At 36.1% G+C, this 19,320-nt stretch overlaps 1 protein-coding gene across 2 annotated transcripts; it reads right to left on the bottom strand.

Annotated features, from left to right (window-relative positions):
- Window positions 1-352: 352 nt before the first annotated feature.
- CISD1 (CDGSH iron sulfur domain 1) lies at window positions 353-19,027 on the bottom strand. 2 transcript variants are annotated; one of them, XM_060642758.3, is made up of 4 exons: window positions 18,740-19,027; window positions 13,856-13,950; window positions 12,242-12,447; window positions 353-3,625 (listed from the first exon to the last, which is right to left on the bottom strand). In XM_060642758.3, the coding sequence occupies exons 1-4, from the start codon at window positions 18,961-18,963 to the stop codon at window positions 3,536-3,538; spliced, it is 615 nt and encodes a 204-aa protein (XP_060498741.1). In that variant the 5' UTR covers window positions 18,964-19,027; the 3' UTR covers window positions 353-3,535. The 2 variants fall into 2 exon arrangements, with proteins under 2 accessions (XP_060498741.1, XP_060498742.1); XM_060642759.3 differs by lacking the exon at window positions 13,856-13,950 and having other exon boundaries at window positions 18,762-19,014.
- Window positions 19,028-19,320: the final 293 nt, after the last annotated feature.

The raw sequence follows: 19,320 nt of genomic DNA on the forward strand, positions 1-19,320 counted from the left end.
AATATATGAAGTATTGGGGTACATAGGTGGCTCAGTCAGTTAAGCGTCTGACTTTGACTCAGGTCATGATCTCATGGTTCGTGAGTTCGAGCCCTGCATTGGGTGGACAACTCAGAGCCTGGATCCTGTTTCGGATTCTGTCTCCCTCTCTCTCTGCCCTCCCCCACTCACGCTCTGCCTCACTCTCTCAAAAATAAATAAACATTACAAAAATTCAAATATACAAAGTATCAAAATGAATAAAACTGTATTAATACCTTAATAAAAGAGTTAAGTCTCAGGACCTTGGCTTAGTGGTTCCCAGACTTTTAGATTTCATGGAGTAGTTAAAAAAAAAAAGTGGGGACCAATATAGGGCTGCCAACTTTTTATTTTGCCAATTAAAGATATTTAAAGCAACTAATACTACATCAACATTTCATAAAAGGATAGTTCAATACCACAAAAGTAGGAATAATCTTATAATAAAAATTAAATTCAAACTGATAACCTATCAGCCTTTTTCTTTTTTCCTTTGTGGATGCTGAAAATTTAGGCTTGGCCTGGAATTTGTAAACAAATTGCCTAAAACGCCATTTTGTTCAACCATTTTAGGGGCTGAGAGGTGAGTGGCTTTGCCTGAAATCAGTTTGTGAAGAATAGCTTCTAACAACCAGTAGATAACATACTCTCACAGTACACAAGCACTAAACATGTTGCCAATTAGGAACCAAAATCAATGTTTATCTTCAAACCAAACCAAACCCAAATCCTTCATAACTAATGAAAAAAATCAAATAAATCCATGTACTTTGTAGTATAAAGTCTTGGTATACACAACTGTACCTTGTTACAATTTGTGAAGGAAAACCCCAACACATAAGTTCTCATAATTATATAACCTATGTTACAAATGATATAATCTTATCTGTAAGCTTTTAATTCTCCAAAATGTTCATTCTCAATTATATGGTTTATGGAAGATGCTTAATAAATGTCTGTTGCACAGATGTGTGCCACTTTAAGTCACTGCAAAACAAATTTCTTTGTAACATTAAAAACTCTCAACCTCGCACAAATTTCTATTTTGGAAATCACTGGAACATGTATGTACAGACACAAAAAGATCGTGGTGGTGTGGAGGAACCCTATTTGCCTGATTTCTCAAATGAAAAAGCAATCAGAAGCTTCAGCATGCTTAAATAAGAACAGTATTTGCACACAAGGACTTTTGTATAAAAACATCACGTTAATTTAACCACACCCACTTATCTTTTTAGGTTAAGTAACATGAAAGTTCTAAAGGAATTCTAACTCAAAAGCATGTACCAAAATTTTAACATGACCCTGGGAATACATTTATCTAAATATTTTGGATGATCAAAATGCTACAGTAGATATGCATTTCAATTAGGTGATCACTTCTCATTTCACCATAAACATACACATAGTCTTATCACTTTGAAAAAGTTTTGAGAATTGGCACTAATTTCTTCCCCCTCTCTCCCACTAGCCATAAAAGTGCATGACTGATAATGCAATTTCAAATTCAAAGTTAAGGAAACCGTTTAGTCTATTAAAAGGATGTCCCTGTATCAGAAACTGCGAGTTCATGGACTTACTTTTTAAACAATTAACATTTAAAAGCATGACAATTCTTGGGGTGCCTGGGTGGCTCAGTCGGTTAAGCCTCTGATTCTTGATTTTGGCTCAGGTCATGATCTAATGGTTCATGGATTTGAGCTCCTTGTCAGGCTCTGTGTTGACAGTGTGGAGCCTGCCTGGGATTCTCTCTCCCTGCCGGTTTGTTCTCTCACCTGCTCTCAAAATAAATTAAAAAAAAACAAATTAATGTTTATTTACTTTTGAGAGACAGCACAAGGTTGGGGGGGGGGGTGGGGAGAGAAAGAGAGGAAGACACAGAATTCAAAGCAGTCTCCAGGCTCTGAGCTGTCAGCACAGAGTCTGACAAAAGCATGGTGCTTCTTTTGCAGACCCACTGGTACTTACTTAAAACAGGAGGAAGAGGCATGGAAAGAAAATCACCTTAAGGAACTTATAGGTAGAATCAGAGTTTGTAGTATTTTGGATTTTGTATTGAAGATGTGCCTTAAAGACATGTCTAAGTAAGTCCTATAAGCTGCTTAAAACCAGTATACACAATTTTGGTATAAACTTTATGTGCTGTAATACACAAAATTGTACATTAAAAAATATCAGTGATCCTACATAATATAGGAATGCTGATAGTTGGTTTGTTGATTCCTGTGATTTCCAAGGTAATTCTGAATTTTATCAAGTAGAAACGTGTTACCTACTACTACTGAGAATTCATGTATACTAAAAGAAATGATGGGAATATTTTCATTACCTTTGTCAATTTCAATTGTATGCCTGTATTATGTATATATCTTGTCCTGATTTTTCCTTCTGACTCACAAAACCCAAAGAACTAATCTCCTTTAAAAATACATGTATTACTACTCCTGTCTTCATATTTTTTTGCTCCTAGTATTTTCAGTTTTCACATTTTTTAAAATGAATGCAATGATCTGAGTCTTTAAAGAATATTATATAAACAAGATCTTGTCTTCAAATTTTTTTGCTTTTAAAAATCATACAATTTAAGAAAATGTAATTATTTTTCTTCCCCGAATAGTTTCTTTACTAGCATGTGCCTGAATCAAGAGTGGGAAATAAATCTTCTCGTGCCTTTTGATCTAGCTTTGTGACTACTATTTCTGTCATGGATGTGCAGCTTTGTGTTCAAGAGACTGGACATCATGTGTTCCAATTCCTTCAATGTCCCCGCTTCAAGTGCTTGACACTTCTTGGGCTAGAATTCTGGAGCATTACATTTTACAACTTTCTTCATGACTACTTTAAGACTATTACCACTTTGATCTAAATTTCCAGTATCGGCTCCTTTAATGGGTCAATTAAATATCCATGCAAATGAATAAAGAAGCTACTGTGCCCTTTCATTTTAGACCTGGACCACTTATAATTAAGCAGAATAACATTCAAAGTTCATTTTGATTAAAAACTATGAAAACATAAAGCTATATTTTCTTATTACCTCTGTTTGTCAAGAAGAGAATCAAGGTAACAGGTTTTTCCTATATTAAGAGATTAATATAGCTTAATCACACCCAATTTACTTTCTAGGTTAACTAAGTAATATTAAAAGGTGATGATTTTTCTTTGAAAGTACAATCTACATATACATCATTCTGAGAATAATTTAATGTATTAACTTCAACATACAACTATATTCTAATATAATTATTTTAAACGTAAAGAAACAGATCCTTACAAGACCAAGATAACCCATGGGCCATAAGGTTCGTTTTTACTTTTTCCTTTTTTTGTTTAAACAAATGTGTACCACAATGGTTCAACAAGTAAGGCAAATGCTGTGAGTATGAAAGCTGCAATTTGCAATGTATCACATCTAGAACCCAGGGGAAGTGAAATAGACAGAAGTGGTAGCCATTCCAATTAAACAATCAGGTAACATCATGACTAGTTGGTTTGCAGCATCAAAACTGTTCATTTAAGTTTCCTTTTTCTTAATGATCAGAGGTCCCACGTTGTCTCCAGTCTCTTCATTGTGTTTTGTGTGAGATCCATCACAGAATGGGAACTAGGAAAAGAGAGAATGTCAATGTCTAATTGCAACATCAGTATCAATTTGGTAGAGTAGGGGTGATGCTTAAGTCTCATATAGAACATGATAACTCTTAAAAAGATTTTCCTAGACTAACTTATCTAGGTGTTCTTATAAAGAGCCTATATATACCAAGTATATATACCAAGTAGAAGGAAGAAATCAACTTGTGAATAATACACAGATCATTATTTGCATTTCCATTTGTGATATTTGTGGATGCTGAATACCTTTTTCATGTTTATAAGCTAGTTACAGTTACATTTCCCTTCCAGTGAACTATGTCCATTTCCCATTTATTTGTAAGAGCCTAAGTTCATTTGTTTAAAATCAATTTGTGTATTTATTATCCCTTTTCTGATCACCTTTGTAGCAATTTTTCTCAACCCTTATTATTTTGCTTAGTTTTTCATATTAATTTCTTCACTTTCATACACATATGCCAGTACTTCCCCTTTTAACATACTTCATGGAGACATCTTTCTCTTAGAGATGTGGTATTTTCATTACTCTCCATGATTTCACATTTTAGATATAACTAATATTTTGGGGTCCAGTGGGAGAAAAAGTGAGAGAAGTAAATTTTTAACAGTGCTTTTCAGAGTATACTCCAAAGAAGTTAAGTCCTGAAAGATGTTCTGATTTGGTTTCACTGCTTTAAAAACATACCAGGTAATTCTCCTGATTTGTAGCATACATTATTATTTAAAAGAAATCCTGCTATTAAAAAATACTATTTTAACTCAAAATTTCCCAGACTGACTAAACCATGGACACTTTTAGCTTTGATATGCATTATCCTAGTGTTCTATACAGCACACTTTACAAAATGCTGTTCTAAGATCCTGTTGCTTCAGTATTAGAGGCTGTACATTTATTGTTATACCTCTATTCATAATCTTAGCAAAGTAAGTTCTACCCATAAATGTCTATTTATAGGCTTTACATTGCCTACACTGCTGGGATAAAAACTGTGTTTAAAAAATATGCTTCACTATTTGGTATGGCTAGGTTTCCTTCACATTACTCTTGTTAGACCTTCCCTGTTTAGTCTCTACCTACCTTTATTAAACGTTACCTATTTACTCTTCCAGACAAATGAGGATTTTCTTTTGCCAAGTACAATTTAGATTTTCTTAAAATTTTCATCTTCAGGTCTCATGTATACTCTGATAACATTATTTCTTCCGTATAGGTTTTATAAAAGTCATCATAATTAGGTATATTTTCATACTTAACTACTTATACTACATATTATCAATGGTTTTTGTAAGTACCGTATATCTTTCCTACTGTTAAATGATAAAAATAGGAATTCAACAATATTTTAGGTGTCTCCTCAGGTTTTTACACTTAGAAGGTCCAATTACACCAGTGAATTATTTTGTTTCCTCCTATATTTATACCATTTATTTTCATTTCACAATAAACAATGATAGCTAGCATCTTGGTTTTGTTCTTGATTTCTTAAATGTACCTACACTCTGAATCTAAAGTGTCACTATTTAGTATAATGTTCACTATTGCATTGAAGAGGCCTATTTAGAAGAGTAAAGTAATAGGAGGCTTAGCTTTAAGACTAAAATTGCCTCGGGGCACCTGAGTGGCTCAGTGGGTTAAGCCTCCGACTTGGGCTCAGGTCATGATCTCACAGTTCATGAGTCTGAACCCTGTGTTGGGCTCTGTGCTGACAGCTCAGAGCCTGAAGCCTGCTTCGGATTCTGTGTCTCTGTCTCCCTCTCTCTAGGCCCCTACCCCACTCGCTCTGTCTCTCTCTTTCCCAAATATAAACATTAAAAAAAAAAAAGACTAAAATTGCCTCATTACAGTGAAGGGTGTATAGTTTTAGATACCTGAAATCAGACAGTGAAGGTATATAATCTTAAACTCTAACATTAGAAGCGTCGAATAATAAAATAATATTTGATTGATGTTAAGGAAATTCCATTTTAATTTTACTATTTATATATAATTTCAAGAGGCAGTAAATTAGTTAAAAATTACAGAAAAACCTAAGGTATCAGCATATCTAATATTTCCAAGTAAAAATTCTATTTTTGGGGTAGATGACATCATCAATGTAACATATATAAAGCTTTCACTCTTTCTTTCTTTCTTTTAGGTCAGTAAGATATGGTACACAGTATATTCGTGTTAAAAACAAGTCCTTATAGCAAAAACATCAACTTAAGCTTTTTTTCTTGGTATGGATGAGGAAAAAGGCCATAACAATCCATAAAAATCAAACTAAAATGTACCCTGTAGCAAAGAACAGCATTTCAAAGTGACGTATGTTATCAACACAGGTGATTTTACAGTGAGAATAAAGGTTTACATTGTAAAAGACACTATTTTTTATATACAGCACACACAAAACATGTTACTGTAGTTTTGCATATATGGTATAAATTGTATTTCTGAAAAATGAAGTATTTATCAATTAAAAAGCCTCAAAGAACTTACTGAAATAGAATGCGTATTTTTTAAATCTCATCTTAAATACTAGAAAAATAACTTATTTAAAAAAAAAATTTTTCTCTCTATATAGACTCAAGAACAGGAGACGGGATGCCTGGCTGGCTCAATCGCTGGAGCACGTGGCTCTTGATCTTGGGGCTGTGAGTTGAAGCCCCATGTTGGGCATAGAGCTTAAGGCGGGGAGAAAAAAAAGCACTGTGGGCACTGATAACTACCATGCCTAGATGCCAGAAGAACGGGAGAGAAATCTATAGAGAAATATACAAAGATAATCTAATGAAAGAAAGCCATACATCTAAAATGAGAATATGCTTTTTATATAATATCTAGTTCTGCCTAAAAACTAAAATATGCCTGTTTCCTGTTTTAAAAGAAAAAAAAAACAAGTATTTCTTTAAAAAGCAGCAAATAGTAGATCCTATTTCTTTAATAAACTTTCCTGCTTTTATAATATATAAAGCTTTTTATGATTTTAAAGTGTAAACTAAGCGTTAAAAATCATTTTGTTCAGAGACACAGATGTCTTTTAATAGTACTTTCTTTATCACCTAATCCCAGGAATTACTGACTTAAGTCAGAATCCTCTTTCCAACTTCATGTGATTATATTTATTCATTAGAGAGTTTTCATTTTAAGTTAATGAAAAAAGCAAAAAAAAAATTTTTTTTTTCAACCAAGGACCAAAATGAGTTACTTCAAGATTGGATTAGCAATCTCTTAAGAATACATTGTCCATATTAATGGAATATGCTTATTGAAATTAATTCATGATTCTCAATATATCAATACATAAAAGTAAAACCTCAAGAATCAAATAATTGATGGAAAAAAGTTTAGCTCATATGTGATTCTAATATCAAAGATGCCAGTGTTTGTTATTTAACAAATCCTGGAGAAAAGTTTGTAAATTAAATTGGCTGAATTTCCTGTATGTCCAGAAAGTATCCTATTATGTTTGTTAACCCAATTAGAAAACTAATCCCAAATTATTTTTAAAATTAGGGAAGAGAAGGTTTAGAAAAGGGACTAGAATAAATGATTAGGATAAATAAAACTAGAGATTCTTGCTTCCGATTTGGAAAGCTAGCAACATCATCAGTCTTATGTAAAATATACAAGATTTGTTTCTTTTCAATCTCCCCAATCTCAAATTATGTTTCTGTTTTTTGGGTTTTTCAAGATAAATAATAAATAAATGTTCCTCCATATCTCTTCTCTCTGCAACAATTAAAAGAAAAAAACATTTATCTTCCTTCTCCAAACTTTGTATTTTTAATGAGTTTGGATTTTATTTCCCAAGGAGGTTGCCTGGGGCTATATTGACTCACTATCATAAACTGCTCTCAGAAATAGTCTTGCTTTGGTTGAGAAAGAAAACAAAAGCAGTAAGATCTGATACTGAGAGAATATGACATTTTATTCCATTCTTAGGTACTTACTTTAGTAAAATGTAAGATAGTAGATATAACAGTAAAATTGTTAAGAGAAATTAAGATTTTATAAGACTGTCCTTATGTGATTTGGACAAGCTATGTAACCAACACTCAGAATTTTGTTTCTATGAAGAAATGGGCTCAGTGCACCCACCTCCAAACCATTAATAGGATGGACTTTCTATTACACATACCCTAAAACAAAAACAAGCCCACCACTAACAAAAAAACCCAATTCAAATCATGAAGTTGTAAGTGAAACAAAATGATTCTATATAGTATGTTCAGTTGCATTTCAATTTCAATTGAGCTTCCGATAGTAACTGGCATGTCTTTCCTCCTTTTTTTCATTTCTTAGTGTGCATCCTTCTACTGTCCTTGTTCACCCTCTCCTGCCTCCTGGATGGCCAAAATACAACTGGGAGAGGGGGAATTAGCAAGACTAGGTTGCATACTCTTCCCTCTGACATCAAAGTTCTCTCATTTCCTTATTTCAAAAATAAGGCTTTCCCTTCCTTCCTGAGTTTCACCTCTGTGCTCTTACTCTCATTTCCTTCCACCCTCTTTCAAGAAGGCACTGTCTCAAATAATACTTCCCTACAGTCACTTTAATCGTTTCTACTCTATTGGCTCCTTTCTTTCTCAAGTCACATATGGATAGCCCTTTTGTGAAATACTATGAAGAGGCCAGTTTCTCAAACAGCAGAGGGCATACCAATCCTGGGGGGAAGAGAAGACTAATGAGGCAAAATGTAATTTCTGCGCACTGCTAGGAGATCTGATTCATGAGGTCTGGAAAAACCACTAAAAATGTTAGACCCACACAATAGGTTACCAGTGATTGTACATTAAGAATGAATTAGAATTGAATTAAAGTTTCTATCACATGTAACTTTTCTTGAGATAGGTATAATTTTGTCATATTATAAACACAACTGGTTTGTATGAGGAAAAGATTACTGAAAATGAAATCAACAGAGTCATCTAATCAAAGGTATTAATTACAAGTCTTTTGTGCACTGACACGTAAATGTGTGAGTTGGCACCCCTATGATAACCTTAGGTACCTCAGGAAGATGGGGAGTTTCCAATGATACCTGAAGAATAAGAACATCCATTAACATGAATAATATTAAAGGTAAATTCTTAATTGATTCTGTGGGAATAAAAAGTTTCTAAGATTCAGTGAAAATTCATAACTGACAAATCCTAAAGGCAAAGGGGATCACTAACAGTATAAAAGATAAGCTTTAAAAAAAGGGGGGGGAAATGACTGGTCTGGCATTCCTTTCCTTGAAGTCTACCTGTGGGAATAACCACCTCTAGTTTAACCATCTAGAAACTCTAAACTGCATGATGAAAAAATAATCCTGGAATGTTTTGTTGAATTATAAAGGCTTATAAATAAACCATTTAAACCACTGTGTCCATTTGTGATTCTTCCTGAAATACTTACAGTCTTAGTCCTTTTAAGTCCCTATTTGCTTTACTGACCTTTTCTTTACCCTCTGGGAAAACCAAACCAAAGCAAACATCTTTTACTTGACCCCCCAAATCTATGCTTTAGAGTTCACTCAGGCAGTCATTGTATTTCCCCTGCTTTCCATTCACTGTCATATTTATTGAAATTCTGATATACACTCAGACTTCTAGCATTATTCCATTGAAATGACACCAAAAGGTCAATTGCCTAATTGTTTAACCCAACTCTTACTATAATATTCACCTAGTTGTCTTTGCACAAGCTGATATTCACAGCCAAATCTTTGAAACCTTCCATTTTCCACTGTGAAACCATGATATTCTTAGTTTTCTTCTAACTCTGGCAGATTTCATTTTCCTTTTTGGCTCTTATTCCTCTTTCCAAAATGCAAATAATTCCCTAAGATTTCATACTTAGCCCTTGATTTTCATCTGCATGAAGGATCTGCTGGCATTCTTATGCTTGGCTTAGTTTTGCTGATCTCTATCTCGAACTCTGATGTCTCAGCCTTAGACCCACATTTCAGATTGTCTGCTGGACGTTTCCATTCAAATGTCACCTCAAAATTCACTTTGGAACTGAACTCCTTGTCATCATCCTAGAAAATCAGCTTTTCTTCTTAAATTCTTATTTCTGTTAACAGCATCATCTCTTCTAATACTACAGGTTTAGATATTTTAATAAGTTTGTTTTTCTCCCCCAATCTCCCATATAAATCAGTCAGTGCATTTGGCTGATCCTTCCCTCAAAATGTTTCCAATATCTGTCCATTTTTCTCCTTTCCTAGAGCTAGCACCCAGTGTAAGTATCATGACTTTTAAATTCCTGACAAGAAGCTCCCCAATGTCTGGAGGCACAAACTCCTTACACAGTTACTCAGGAGAGCAAGGACCAGACTAGATTCTACATTGATCTCAGCTTTGATCACTTGAGTCCTTTCCTACAGATTCTGAGAAAGAGTTCCCCAAACTTGCTAGTTTATTCAAATACCACCAATCTTTCCAGGGGCAATTTAACTCCCATGTTTATCACTATGCCTTCCCAGAAAATTCTAGCCCAGTGTAAGCTCTTTCTTCCACTTAAATCACCTGTGAGTCTACTGTACACATCTATGATACCTGCTATTTTACTATTTAACTTTTCCCATGCATATATAGAAGACACTAAATGATCACTGACTAAAGAACGACCACACTCTGACTTATAAATTCCTGAGTTTCTAAAGATACTGTTTCTATATTTTGGTGAGCAACAGGAGAATAAAACCTAGTATGAGCATAATTTAAAAAAACAAACCAGGTGCAGTCTATAGATTATTATTGAGGGTTATTTTCTAGAGACCCTACTAGTACTTATAAATAATTCCACACACCAAATGAACAGTGTTCTTTTTAAGGTACAACTTGCAGTGGGACTATTAATTTTTGGTGCACATTCCATATATTCATCAAACAGTTTTCAGATACAATGACATTATCTAAGTACTGTGTCACTGGATTATACAGCATCATTGTATTGGGGGAGGGAGTTAGAATACATTTTCCAGTACTTAGTACGGGACTTCTTCCTTAATTGTGTAATGGCTTTCCACTGTGGGAAAAGGTAGTTCCTGAGAAGTGCTTTCCGAAACAGATATATCATTTTTTATTGTCTATTTTCTTATGCGTTATAGGGTTATCTTTAGTGAAATCTGTTTAATTTAAATGCTAATAGTGGCAGTACATACAGTATTTTTTCACCATATTTCTCACAATATATCAGAAATTCTGAAGTCATTCAATATATGAAGCTTTTCAAGATGACCTTAGGAAAGCATTTTACTATCTTTAGGTCACTAGCTGGCATCACTGTCTAAAAGCTGCCTAACAGCTACAGGTATTATAGATGATAGTTCCAAATGGAAGCCTGGTGAAATGTAATTAACACAAAAGGAAATAAGATTTTAAAAAGTCCTGTTCGATATTTAAGTATAGGAGCTACAGCTTAAAGGCACCAGTCCGTAGAGCATGTGACTCTTCATCTCGGGGTTGTAAGTTCAAGCTCCATATCGGGTGGAGAGACTACTTTAAAACAATTAAATCTTAAAAAAAAAAAAAAAAAGCAAGCTTAGATACAGGGCAAATGTATTTACCAGATAAGAAATTTTCTTTGTCTTTTATTTTTTAAATATTTACCTATTTTTGAGAGAGAGAGAGAGAGAGAGAGAGAGAGAGAACGCACACAGGCAGAGGAAGGGCAGAGAGAGACAGAGACACAGAATCCGAAGCAGGTTCCAGGCTCCAAGCTGTCAGCATGGAGCCCGATGTGCAGCTCGAACTCACAAACCACAAGATCATGACCTGAGCCAAAGTTGGATGCTTAATCCACTGAACCACCAAGGTGCCCCCAGATAAGAATTTTCAAGGGCAGTTTCCAAGTGTCTCTTGAATTTTTAAAAACTTATCCTAGAGTCCATGATCTTGAAAGCTCAAGAAAATAATTTACTTTTTCTGTGCCTCTTTAATGTTTTAGGCCGCATACTCTCTTTCCTGGTATAGTGGAGGTAAAGATCCATGTGGGGAGGAAATCCTAAGAATAAATAAAGGGTTTCTTCTCTCTTCTTGGCCAAGAATACAGTTACATTCACCTGACCTCAATAAGGGAAAATAGAATTTTATTGCACAGTAGTTATATGTTCTAGGAAATATATTCCTGAAGAGTACATGGAAAACAGAGAAGAATAAGATGCATTAAAAAAAAAAAGAAAGAGGGGTACCTGGGTGGCTCAGTTGGTTAAGCATCCGACTTTGGCTCAGGTCATGATCTTGTGGTTCATGAGTTCAAGCCCTGTGTCAGGCTCTGTGCTGTCAGCTCAGAGCCTGGAGCCTGCTTCGGATTCTGTGTCTCCCTCTCTTTCTGTCCCCCAACTCCACTCAGGCTCTGTTTCTCTCTCTCTCTCAAAAATAAATAAACATTAAAAAAGAAAGAAAGAAAGAAAAAGAAAAGGAAAAGGGATACCTGGCTGGCTCAGTCGGCAGAGCATGGGACTCTTGATTTCAGGGTTGTGAGTTCAAGCCCCATGTTGGGCACAGAGATTACTTAAAAACAGGGCGGGGGGGACATCCTAACAATATCTGGTGATATATGTTTGATAAAATAGTTTAAAAAGAAATGCAACATTAAAGATGGCACTAATATAAAGGACTTGTTTATCCTCACCTTTTTGGACCTCCAACAACGGCAGTACACAGCTTTATCTCCCAAATCCTCCATGTCAAAAGCATGTACTATCTTGGGGTTGTCTTTCTGGATGTGAAGGTTTACCATAGATTTGTTGCGATGATCTTTAACATAAAATCTTTTGTAAGCTAGATAACCAATCGCAGCTGTACCAGCAGCAATAGTAACTGCTGCGATCCATTCAACTAGAGTAAGGAAGGAAAACAGGAATAATTATCAAAACCAAAATATACGCTAATAATGTGTATTTTTACTAACATGAATATTCAGGAAATCCAGTTTTTGAGTTAAGCATCCCAATAATCAAAGGTTTTTACTGTTAACAAAATGATCACAACACATTGGTGTAATAGTTCTTGTTAAGACTTTCCCCAGCCTTTACTGAGGTAATTGTATATTTTCTATTGAATGCTGATGGCTAAATCAAGGTCGAAGGAAACTTAAAGATTATTTTATAGATGGACAAGGAAAAACCATGCTTAATAATTTTTAAACTGTTCATAAATAGATTTAAAATACACGTAAGCCTGTAGATACCTATTGCTTAAAAACAGACAAACAAACCCTGATACATTAAAAAATTCAGATGACGGGGTGCCTGGGTAGCTCAGTGGTTGAGTGTGTGACTTCAGCTCAGGTCATGGTCTTGCAGTTCGTGAGTTCGAGCCCCGCGTCGGGCTCTGTGCTAACAAACGGCTCAGAGCCTGGAGCCTGCTTCAGATTTTGTATCTCTCTCTCTCTCTCCACCTCCCCTGCTCATGCTCTGCCTCTCTCTGTCTCTCAAAATAAATAAATGTTAAAAAAAAAATTCAGATTACAAAGACTCCCCTCCCCCCAAAAATCAGGAGGTGATTATGTTAATAAAATGACTAATCAGAGTTCATTTAAATAGTAGGTCCTTTAGTGATTTTAAAATGTAAAATAGGGGTGCCTGGGTGGCTCAGTCAGTTAAGTATCTGACTTCTGCTCAGGTCATGATCTCCTGGTCTGTGAGTTCCAGCCCTGTACTGGGCTCTGTGCTGATGGCTCAGAGCCTAGAGCCTGTTTCAGATTCTGTGTCTCCCTTTCTCTCTGCCCCTCCCCCCTCACTCTCTGTCTCTCTCTCTCAAAAATAAAATAAACATCATAAAAAATTTTTTAATGTAAAACAGAACTGGTATCTGAAGGAAAAAAAGGACAAATGAAACAAAACATAACTGGTATCTGAAGAAAAAACAAATAAAGGACAAATAAAACAAAACCACCCCTTAACACTAAACATTCAAAGAAATATATCCAGTAGGATTCTGGGCTTCAAAGTCATTCAAAAGTGTTTGTTTTTAAATTTCAAAGTGCTTTCTCATTAGAATAAAAATCAGAATGTATTAATTTCATATAAAAGATGAATATAATTAGTCTCTAATTACAGAGAATATAATATTCTCACTTAATATATTCTAAATTTCCATTATCCACCAGTGTATGAGGATTGAATTCTCTACAAACTTCATTTTAAATTTAATGACATTTTTCTACTCAATTATTTGCTTGACTAACAGGCCATGTTTTCATGTTGCCTTCAAGGAGCCCTTAGAAACCCAAGCACTTAACTACCCCAATTCCACAGAACGCTGGAGAGAAGAAAGCTCTGCATAGTCTGGTTAGCCTCAGCCTCAGAGGAGAGTTGTCTATTCCAAGCATGGAGTGGACTGCAAGGAAGAAGTTGAACAGGGGTCAGGGTAAACACACTGGACTGCTTCCCAGCACTTCCTGAGTCAGATCTTCACAGTATCTCAAATAAATTCCCAGACTATCGAATAAAGCCCTAGAGAGATAAGTACAAAAAACATATTCCAAGGCCAAATAAAAACATATAATGAATAATTAACTGTATGGCTTACTTGCACTAGAGTCAAATTTCTTATATGATTAATCACCATTCCTAATAGTGCCCTACATTAAATTGGAGCAAGCTCATTCTTACAAAACTGTAATGGGAAGGAACAACCATGGTATTATTTACCACGGAACTCTCTTGAGAAAGTATTCTCTATGTCAGGAGCTGTAGCAATGCACTTCTAAGCTAATGGAAAGTCACTCTGAACAGCTAATGTACCTATCACAAAATGGGGTAAAATATTCCTTTGCTTGGTATATGCTCAATTATGTTGGCTAAATTTTATCATTAGTATAAACTTAAAAGGAGGAAATATCCCAAAAGAATAAAATAACACAACTCCCTAGATACTGTTGATCTTAGTTACACCTTACTTTTTAGGTGAATTATGAAGTAATCACTAACGATTTATTTTAATGGTGCCTACATATTACAAAAAGGCCTGAGATCCAAGGAACAACTAAAATTGGTTAAGATTAATTTGTCTCGACATAAAGAGGGAGTCCTATAGGAATTTCTGTCTGAAGCTAATGATAGGTTAAAAGAATCTTTAACCATGAAAACATTCTTGTAGTCTCTTTCCTCTGAATCCAATATTAGCCACTGAATCCAAATGGTGACTTTTCTTTTAAAACTTTACCTCCCTGGAATTTTTGACAGTGGAATAAATGACAGAATAACTGACACAGAAAAGAGGCAATAGAAAATGAAAGAAATGGGAACTGACTCTAGATATTACTGAAAAGTAGCTGCCCCATGGGGAATCAAAACATGCACTGTAACCCTACCCCTTAACAAGGGTCACTTTTGACCCTATATAAATGTCACAGTACCACGTGTGCTAGGAAAATGGCTTTGCATTTGCTCCAATTGATTTTTCAGAATCATAGAGCCAGATAAATTCTTAAGAATTTCCCTTTTCCCTCTTCACAAATCCTAATTCTCTAATTTGTCTCATTAGAGACAAATAGAAAAGTTTCCAGAATAAGAAATTTGTTTTATCATTTCCTTATTGCAGCCTGAATCAGTTTTTTTTCTGGCAAAAAGCTGTGGATGCCACTGGCAACTCTAGAGAAAAGAAGGAAAAGGAAACAATGTAGAGATAGTCAAGAATGACAATGGATTTAAAAGTCAATAATTAGAATAGAGAAAGAATTGAAAACCCAAGATAGTAAACAAATAAAAACAATAAAACCCAAGTGATACTTAGTTCTTGGTAGCAGGTATCTTCTATTAAGAATAAACACAATCTCAGAGGCAAAAAGAGATTTTACCAAGACTCAATTTTTAAAGACATTTCAGTTGGCAACTCTCAGACACTCTTTATCTTGAGCACTACTTCTGCCTCTTTGGATTTTATCCTCACTTCCCTTCTCTATAGATAGCTCTCTACAGGTAACAGTATTTCTACAGTTAGATCAAACTCCACTCTGCCCAATTTTGCTTAACAGTGCTTTCTATGTACACAAAGAAATACAACTGATAAGCCAATATAAAGAACAAAATGCAGAAAATACCTTTCTATATAATCCCTCCCATTCTTACTCTTCCCTTGGTTTACTACTGTATAACCCTGGATTGTATAACATAATATTGGTTTTCTCTCAGCATTATTCAGAGATTGAGAAAACATAAACTTGTCTCCAAATCCTTTGTTTATAACCCATTCCTCAGCTTTTCTCTACTGTGGGAATAATTTTGCTTTAACTTAGAAATCTCACCCTTTCTGTTCCTTTAACCTCTTTTCTGTCCAAAATGGTCCTCTCTTGCCCAGTGTCAACTGCCACAGAATCAGAATGTTCTTTTCTTCTTGGGAGAGGGGAAGGGGAGCTGTGTTTAAATCTTTGCCTCCCTAGGTCTCTTCCCCAGATTGGTAGGGTGTGCCTGGTAATGTTTTTTTCTCAGGCCTGGCACACAGGTGGTGTTCAATGTTAGCTGGGTAAAAAGAAATAATAAATTACTAATTTGAATTTGCAACTCCATCTGTCCATCTTACCATCACATTGCTCTTATACCAAATGACTTATCTTTGGCCTCATCTTAACTACTGTATCAAAGTGTGGGATTTAAACATTTCAGATTAAATATAAACCTGTATTATGGAACATTTCAGACATATATACAGGGATTACTATAATGAACTCCTATGTACCCTCACCCAGCTCCACCAAGTATCAACTCACTACCAGTCCTATTTCATCTATAGACCCCAACAACCCCAATATTTGTTTATTGTTTATAACCTGAAGGAGCAGATTCAATGAGTTTTGGAGGTATCAAGGAGCAAGACATTTAGTAAACTTCCTAAAAGTCATATACTGGGTATGAGGAGGAGTCACTAGACTGGGGACTCCATAGTAGTGACTATAACAAACTAGTATCTGGTATCAAATAAAAAATAAGTTCGGTATACGTATGTTGATTATGCCTCAATAAGGGGGAAAAAAAAGGCTGGTATCATTCACCAAATGGGTATTAAGAATCATCTCACTGCATGGGATCTTAGGATTTTAATTCCACTTATCTTCACTGCCTCTCCCAGATTCATGTCCTGGCCTGATCCCCATTAATTTTATTTATAACCCACCACCCATTATTTTTCTTCTGAATATAAAGGAGAATTCTGCATGCATAGACACATCCTTTTATTTTTTATTTAACATATACTTAAAAACAGCTTACCTCGCTATATACTTTTCTAAGCCCTTTATAATTATTAACCTATTTAGTTGAAAACAAGTATCTTAATTCATCTTCCCCAAACTCAAAAATGCAGATTTTTTTAGTGTGGTTTAAAAATTCAGAAAAAAATGAAATCTAAACATTACAAGGTGGATTCCTAAGACATTATCTGTCCCTACCTTGCCACATTACTATACTACATTTGAGGAAGTAAGAAGGTGCTGGTTAAAGAGTTTTACAAAGGTTTTGTGTCTTTTGGCAGTCCTCCTAACAGCCTTTATGTTTTTAGGTGAAATATAAAGTAGTTACTTCTAACAAAGTTGAGTACTTCAAGTTTAAGCTGATCACCCTCTTCACCAAGCAATTTCCTGTCCCTTAGAGAAGGGCAAGTTAATGGGAAAGTCACCTTTGGATTCCCCTATGGTTAGATTAAAAAAAAGCAACCACAAACTTGTCTTGATTCCAAGAAAGACTAGCCTGCAGATAGTGTTAAGAAGTCCTAGAGTTCACCTACTTCACATTTCAATAGTATGCTATCTCAATGGTTTAGTGCCCATTTACACCAAATGACTCCACATTTTAAAAACCCATGTTGGAACCTTCCAGCCTATATCATGTAAGTGCAAACTGTCTTCCTATAGAATTATCAGTGGCTTAAGTCAAACAAGTATCTTATTTTACACAACAGTCTTATTCCTGAGAAAATACAGGTTTGGGTTTTTTTTAAATCAAAAACAAAAATCCCTATTTTAAATGCACCAAGGTGCCTCTATTTAAAGGACTCTCAAGATGAGCATCCTTTGAAACAATTTTTGCAAATAATCACCTCCTACATACTTCATTAGTAACTTAAAAATGTCATGGGTTATCCACCGTAACTCTGCCAGGTTGCCAGGTAACTTTTGGCAACAGAAGTGGAATTCTCCAACTTAAAGAGTGGATTACAAAATTAGGTCTCAAGTTAACAAGGAGCCTTTACAGAACCTGGCATTGACTCTAGATGCCCAATATTTACTAAATGAATCAATAGGGCTCTTTTAAATTAACTTCTGGACAATCTCTTTACCTTTACTTAACTACTGTTACAGACAACCAAACTATGAGACATGGCATTTTATACCTGGGCAGAGAGATCGCGTGTATCACGTAGCTGGTGCACACAGTATTATATTAACAGTTATACCACCACCAAGGATTATTACAATGTGAAGGTCTACATTAATCGACTGCTAGAAAAGTCTCTTAATTTTAATTGGACCTATGTTTCCAAAGCTAGACTAGCACAAGGAAAGCATGGCTGAGAAAGCTGAGAGCTCAAAGAACTCCGTTTTCAATCCTCTCTCCTGGACTACTGCTGATGTTGAGTGCCAGATGCCAGAGGGCTATAATTACAAAAACAAAAAAACTGGGAAAACTGAACTCGGATTGGTTTTCTTTCCTCAAAAAAAAAAAAAAAAAAAAGAAATATGCAAAACTGGGATGTGATTACTCAAACATTGCTTCAGGCATGCAGGAAATCGACAGTCTGACGGTGATTTAAACCTGAGAAGGGGGAACCGATTTTTTTTTTTTTTAACCTTTCCTCTTTTCCAGGCCCTGTGACTTAACACAGAAGTGTCTCATGGGAGAACAAGAAAAAAAAGCTAGCGGCGGAACCATTAGGTTTTAGGGTTTGGCTAGTTTAGGAATACTTGGTCCAGACGGGTAGATGCCTCCGTGGCCCCCATGCCTGGAGAGATAACCAATCCTTACCCTGACATCGCTCCCTTTCCCGGTCTTGCCCAGGACGCTCGCAGGCCCGCCCAGCCCTTGCCCTTCTACATCTCAAGGTTACAGGACTCGCGGGCTCGCATGGCAGCGGTAACAGCCCAGACAGGAGTTGAGGAAGCTGCAATCGGTGCGCAGGCCTCCAGCCTCACCCGTTCCCAGGTCCCACTTCACCTCGTACGCTGGAAGACAGACTCATGGCGCCGTCGCTTGCAAGGCGTATGCACAGGACACTAAGCACAAACAGGCTCCCACGGAGGGCAGGAGTCAAGGTGCGAGAAACGTCCTGCGTGCACCAACTCCAGGCCGCTACGGCGCAGGCGCCGCGGCTGGCCGTAAGCACGTGTGTATTGCCACCCTGGCTGATGATGAGCATGCGCGGAGCTGCGTCCCGGCCTTAAGTCTTGAGTCGGGATTTTGACAGCCCCAATACTGGGGAGCAGGAAGAGACTTAGAGACGTAGCAACTGAGTGTGCGCAACCCTAAGGGGCGGAGTCCTGGAGCCTGGGGGCAGGGCTTTGAGAATAGACAAGCTAGGCCAGACGTTTAGTCTCTTCCAGGTGTGCGGGTTTCTCTGGGCAAAGGACAGGTGCTGTAATAACACTTGCCATAATCAGGTATCTAAGATCTTATCCACAGTTTTCTTGCTCAGTTCTGCACCTGCAAGACCAGGTCCAGTCTAAGTAGAAAATGCCAGTGGCAGACACACAGGTATCAATTGTGGAGTGCTATT

The sequence above is a fragment of the Panthera onca genome, chromosome D2, assembly GCF_046562875.1.
Source record: "Panthera onca isolate mPanOnc1 chromosome D2, mPanOnc1 haplotype 2, whole genome shotgun sequence".
In the NCBI taxonomy this organism is placed as follows: Eukaryota; Metazoa; Chordata; class Mammalia; order Carnivora; family Felidae; genus Panthera; species Panthera onca.

Excerpts from the sequence above, each read along its gene's own strand:
- CISD1 (XM_060642758.3), bottom strand. The coding sequence starts at position 18,963 with ATGCTCATCATCAGCCAGGGTGGCAATACACACGTGCTTACGGCCAGC. Across the intron at positions 12,448-13,855 it reads CAGCGTTCTGTGGAATTGGG|TTGAATGGATCGCAGCAGTT; the intron begins GTAGTTAAGTGC and ends TCCTTACTCTAG. Across the intron at positions 3,626-12,241 it reads GTTGTTGGAGGTCCAAAAAG|TTCCCATTCTGTGATGGATC; the intron begins GTGAGGATAAAC and ends CTCTTTTCCTAG.